Source organism: Pituophis catenifer, unplaced genomic scaffold (assembly GCF_029215685.1).
Source record: "Pituophis catenifer annectens isolate HBS135680 unplaced genomic scaffold, rPitCat1.0.hap2 SCAF_5, whole genome shotgun sequence".
In the NCBI taxonomy this organism is placed as follows: domain Eukaryota; kingdom Metazoa; phylum Chordata; class Lepidosauria; order Squamata; family Colubridae; genus Pituophis; species Pituophis catenifer.
Genome location: NW_027256885.1, coordinates 12805247 through 12811246, shown reverse-complemented (window position 1 = coordinate 12811246; position 6000 = coordinate 12805247). Strand labels below are relative to the sequence as shown.

At 47.2% G+C, this 6000-nt stretch overlaps 1 protein-coding gene across 1 annotated transcript in view; it reads right to left on the bottom strand.

Moving 5' to 3' along the window:
* Positions 1-2606: 2606 nt before the first annotated feature.
* Positions 2607-6000, bottom strand: part of NPEPPS (aminopeptidase puromycin sensitive) — a 398753-nt gene continuing 395359 nt past the window's right edge. Inside the window, exons 15-16 of the mRNA XM_070944668.1 lie at positions 2688-2822; positions 2607-2612 (exon numbers count right to left, since the gene is read on the bottom strand). Of these exons, the coding sequence (XP_070800769.1) occupies positions 2607-2612; positions 2688-2822 (141 nt within the window). The remainder of the gene's footprint in view (positions 2613-2687; positions 2823-6000) is intronic.

Genomic DNA, 6000 nt, shown 5'->3' with positions numbered 1-6000 from the left:
GAACCAACACCCCTTGTTTAATTAATTTGTCCAGTTCCGCATCGATCTTCGGTTTCAATGCGAAAGGCACCCGTCTGGCCTTGAGTCTTATTTGGGCTACGTTGGGGTCTAAATTAAGGGAGATAGGGGTCCCCACATACTTGCCCAACGTGTCCCCGAAAACGTCCTGGAACTCGGTCAGGAGACTGTCTTTTAACGATGACTTGAGCATCTGGTGGACGCCGGTGAAGCCCATGCCGAGGGCTCGGAACCACCCCATGCCGAGAAGGCTGGGAAGCTGCTTCGTGACGATGGTCAGCGGCAGGTCTCTTTCGTAGTCTCCGTAGGTGACTCGGAACGTGCCCACGCCTTCGAGGGGGACTCGGTTCCCCTGGTAGTCTAGGATGCGCAGTCTCTGTTTGGAGAGCTGGTCCTTCCGGAACGATGGCAGGAGGGTCTTTAGGGTCGCCCAAGACATTATGGAGAGAGCCGATCCGGTGTCGATCTCCATCGAGCATGGCTTGCCGTTGATTTCGACCACCGTGCTGACTTTGTCCTCGATTTCCGCGCTGGCCTGGTCTATGTGAATGCTGCGGCCATCTCGAGGTTCAAATTCGCGCCGTTTTTTCGCGCCGCCTTCTCTCGTTGGCTGTTTCTGGCGCGCTGATTCTGGTTGGCTGCGGCGCTCACGTGGTTGGTGTTTTCTGGGCAGAATGGCTCTACAGACTCGCGCCAAGTGCCCTTTTTTCTCGCAACGCCTGCAAATCGCCTCCCTGTACTTGCAGGACAGTCTGTCATGGTGCCCTCCACAGCTGGGGCAGCTTCGCCGCGGGCTGCCCATGTCTTTTCTCTGGTGCTCTGTTCGGAAGACGTCCTCATCCGACTCGGACTCCGAGCTGGATCCGGCGTCTTCTCTGTGCACCGGGGCAGACTTGGGGTTATCTTTGCTGGTCAGCGGACGCTGCAGCGTTTCTGCGGCTTTTGTGGAGGCTTCATGAGCCCTGGCCTCGTCTAGGGCTCCAGCAAGCGTCAAATCAGGCTTGGCGAGCAGGCGCCGTTGTAGCCTAATGTCCCGAACGCCACAGATAAGTTGCTCAAGCAACGCATCGTCCAAGTCCCTATAGTCGCAATGAGTTGCGGCTTTTCTCAGGCTGGCCATGTAAGCGCTGACCGGTTCTCCCTCTCGCTGAATGCGCTGTCTGAGTTGGTATCGTTGCACGAACTTGGAGGGCACGGGAGCATAGTGAGCCCGGAGCATGGCCATCAGGGTGTCCCAGGAGACGGTCTGGACCGGAGTTGGCTCACACAGTGACTCTGCCATCTCGAACACGTCGGGTCCACAGTGGCTTAGGAAGAGGGCTCTCTTCCGATTAGCGGAGAGCCCTTGCATGTCGCTGGCTTCGAGCGAGCATTCGAACCTTGTTAGGTACGAGACCCATTTTTCGCGGGTCGGATCAAAAGGCTTGGGCGGAACGTAGGCAGACATGTTCGGTATGTCTCCTGTAGTTCGCCTCGTCGCCTAGCTGAAGCTTGTGTCTCACTGGTTCGCTTCTTGTGCTCTCAATCCCACCTTCGTCGCCAATGAAGTGGTTCGGGAATAACGAGAGGCACAACCAAGCAAGTGACAACAGCTCTTTAATTTACAGTGAGACTTCAGCAAAAACTCAGAGGCTGCAGCCCTCCTTATATACAATCCTGGAGGGACTGTCAGCCAATCAGAAACATAGGCAGGTTTGAAACTCCCGCTCAAAAGTATCAATACATAACAGTTACCTGATAAACTTGAAAGCAATTCAAATCACCTGGGTGATTCAAAAGCTCAAACTGATTGACTGGTACTCTACATTAAATGAATGTATGTCCCAAAAATCCTTCACAAGCAGCTAAGGTTTCAATGTTGCATTACATTTTATCATTACCAATTTTAAATCATTAACATTTGAAGAATACCTACCATCTCTAAAAGAGCCAAATTAACTTTGAGTTGAAATTAACAGCCCTGAAATCAATCTACTCTTTTTCATCAAGGTAGTATAAAACAGAAAGGAAAGTTACTTACATCCTTATTGTGGAAGCCATTCAATTTAATATCCTGATTCTAATAACTTCACTGAAAACATGGGCTGTGAGCATGGTTTGTGAGGAACCTATAATAGTGACAAGATCATGTGTATTCCACACTGAACAAGGGCACAGTTTAGCACTTGGTGTGGAATTCCATACCTGTTCTTAAAAATAAAAAGTTACTAGCACAGCAACTGATGGCTACAAAAACCCAGGTATTGCTCATATGAGATATCAGAACATTACTTCTAAGAATCAAATGATGAAAAATAGTAGTTATAGCAGGAATCAACCTTTCCAAATTATGTAAAGAAAAATTTCTATTCAGCTTGTAGAATGCTTCCCAGGAGTGGTTTGGATCTCCATCTGGTACTTCATTTACTTAATTTATTCACACTTCAGCATGTTTAATATTTAAAGTTATTGACATGAAGTCAGAACCTATTTTACCAGAAAATGGCACTATAGTTAAATGTTTAAGACTGGGACTACAGAACTTTCTTATTACCTAAAATATATGAAGTTCATGAATTGAAAATGCATTGTGCCTCCAAATGTAATGTTTAACTCTTGAAGGAAAAAAAGAGACAAGAGAAAAGGGAAAGGGAAAAGATTAACAAAAAGAAACGCAGGCATCCACTTACCAAGGAAAAGAGATCATTCTGCAGCCCTAGCCTGTCCACGGGGAGTAAGGACAGATCATGGATAGCTGGAAGTAAGCCCTCCAGCATGTCAGGACTGTACTGTGTCCGATAAAATCCTACTGTTCCCAGGTTTAGCTGAAAACATTTGGGGGGGAGGGGACGATTCAGTTAGCAGTTGTAAACACAATGGCATCCACATTAAGCCAAATATACAGAACAGAATAACATGGCAAGGTTTAATAATGCCTAACTGTTCTGTCCTCACTACACGTTAGTCTGTGTGCAGCTTGACATGCAGCTAAACCCACCTATCCTCCAATAAAACAGACGGTGTGTGTAGATCTGGATGCTTTATTGAAAGAATGGGATATGGTGAAACGGGGGAAAATAGGAATACATACAATGAGAACCAAATACAAGATAGGCAGTATTGGGTTACTGCTGAACATAACAATTAATAAATACAAATGATTTAAATCTCACCAGCGATGCTCTGTGTGTGGGATGTGGGTTTGTCCTTGGATGGCCATGTGCCACAGATTAAGATGGATTCTTCTTTGTGCTTCTGCCTTCTCCAAATGCTAAAGGAAATGGAGTCTGGCTTCCCAACATGCACTTGTTTTGAGAGTGTGGGCTGATGGGTAATGGGGTGGGGTCAGCTTCAAACAATATACTTGGCATTTATCTCTCCGGCCACTAGATGGGGCTAGAGAGCAACAACAGTATATAAAGTTTGTATGTTGGGGCATATTTGTTCTTCTGGCCACTAGATGGGGCTAGAGAGGAACAACAGTATGCTGGGGCATGACACTCCCTTCCTGGTATCAACCGATACCACTATTTGAGTTCTGAGATGGTAGCATTAGGGGAGTTGCCATTACTTTTTTGCTGATATGGTTGTCAATGAGGTGGTGCCACTGCAGTTTCTGATGAGGCTTCTGGGAACTTGACAGTGATCTAAGTCCGGAATATAACATCCCATTTCTAGCTTTTCCCTTAGAATTGCTGAGGTCATCTGACATATATCTAGTACCGTTTTGTAGCAATGGGACCTGAGTCATGTCAGAAGTTATCTGGACCGTGACTTGGCTTTGAGGCTGGCACGTCGCTGCTTCTGTTACTGTGAGGCTGCCTTCAGATTCTGCGTTGGATGAAGGATCTCCATTCATGAGATGTTGAACATTCTTCCTTCAGAAAATGTTCCTGCTTGCAAGCCACGTTCATTAGCAGATGCAGATCAGGAGATTTGCCCTTCTGTGAACTGGTCTTTCTTTCTCTGTGTTTGGTTTGGACGGATGAAACTAAATCTTTGGCATATTTGCTGGGGGGACCCGCCTCTGAAACAAGGAAACCAGTTTGTTGTGAGGATGCAACAGTCTCTGATGTATTTGTTCCACACCTTGTGTCAGGATCCTCCTGTGACTGACCGAATGGAAGTTCCTTTTGAATAAATACCATGGAAGACACTGCAGAAGACTGGTTCAATTGCTCTTTGAAGCTTGCTGTTGTTTGTGGTGTGGCTATAGGCTGCTGCGCCGTTTGAGTTATGGTGTTGTCCACAGGTTCTGAGATATGAATGGCATAGATGGACTCTGGAGACTGTGGCAAGGAGCAGGCTACAGCTCATTCTTTGTTGTTAGGTAGGCAGTGTCTCTGTGGTCTGAAGGGAAGAGGGGTGATCCGGTTGTCACTATCTTCTTTGACTAATCCCTGCTCTGTATTTCCTAAAGGGAGTTTGTCCTCAGTAGATGTTGCCACCTGATTGTCATCTTCCATCTTTTGGAAGACTGTGCACCTTAAATGACCTTGGTCACTGTCACAGGCGAGGTTGTCACTAAAGGAGCCTGTGAAGGGACAAGGCAAATGGGTGACATGCGATGATTCCTGTAAGAGGAATTGGTTGTGGCTTGGCTGAAAAATAGAAGTATGTCTGTTCCCTAATGTGCGTGTCAGCATGCTGCTAACAGAAGTTGGTTTGTGCATGCTTCCTAAACAGACATCTCCTATAATGACCCACCCTAGGTCTAATTTCTGAGCGTAGGGAGCATTGTGGGGACCAGTGATCTGAGCTCTTGCCTTGTGGATTCGTAAAATATCTCTCCCTAGGAGCAAGACTATCTGAGCCTGAGGATCGAGCTCTGGTATCAGATGCGCTATGCGGTTCAAATGTGGGTGATGAATCGCTGCATCTGGTGTAGGGATTTCATATCTATGGTCAGGGATCTGGTTGCATTCGATAAGAGTTGGTAAAGTCAGGCATGTTTTCCCATCTACTGACTCGACTTGGTAACCAGATGCTCTTCTCCTCACCATCTCCACAATTCCTGCGCAAGTTTTTAAAAATATGGAGTGCTGGGGCCTTTAATGCCAAAGGCATCAAAGAAGGCTGAGCTGGCTAAAGACCTGTTACTTTGGTCATCTAGAATAGCATAAAGCTTAATGGCTTTGTCTCTTTGGCCTGCTGGGTAGACTCTGACTAAACAGATTTTGGAGCAGGACTTGCCGTCTGCAATCTCTTTGCAGACTTCTGTGCATTTTGTATTGATTTCTGTGGTGGTTGTAGCAGTGTGTTCTTCCTCCCTGCCATGCTCACTGCCACTGTAAGTGTGTTGTAAAGTCCATGGTGCTGGCCCAGGCAAAAAACAAGGACCACCCAATCTGCCACTGACTAAGCTTTCGAGCAGTCTTCAAGTGTTCTAGGTTCCGGCAATCAGTTCGCACCTTGATTTGGTAATGGACTCCTTCCAGATGGTGCTGCTAGACCTCAAAGGCCACCTTCACTGCCAACAATTTTGTCCCAAATAGTGTAATTGCATTCCACAACATTTAACTTGCGCAAATAATACACGCAGGGCAGGGGTGAAATCCAGCAGGTTCTGGAGAACCAGTAGCGGAAATTTTGAGTAGTTCGGAGAACCAGCAAATATCACCTCTGGCTGGCCGCAGAGTGGGGTGGGAATGGAGATTTTGCAATATCCTTCCCCCAGGCGTGGGGAGGGAATGGGGATTTTGCGGTATCTTTCTCCCAGGAGGGGTGGGAATGGAGATTTTGCAGTATCCTTCCTCTGGAGTGGGATGGGAATGGAGATTTTGCAATATCCTTCCCCTGCCACGCGCACCAAGCCACGCCCACAGAACCGGTAGGGAAAAAAATTGGATTTCACCCCTGATGCAGGGGAAGAGCACCGCTCCAACCACAATGTCCAAAGTGTCAGTCTCAATCACAAACGGCCATGATAGGTATGGGTGCTGGAGGATGGTATCTGTTGCAAAGGCCATCTTGAGGGCCACAAAAGCTTCCTGCTCCATTGGG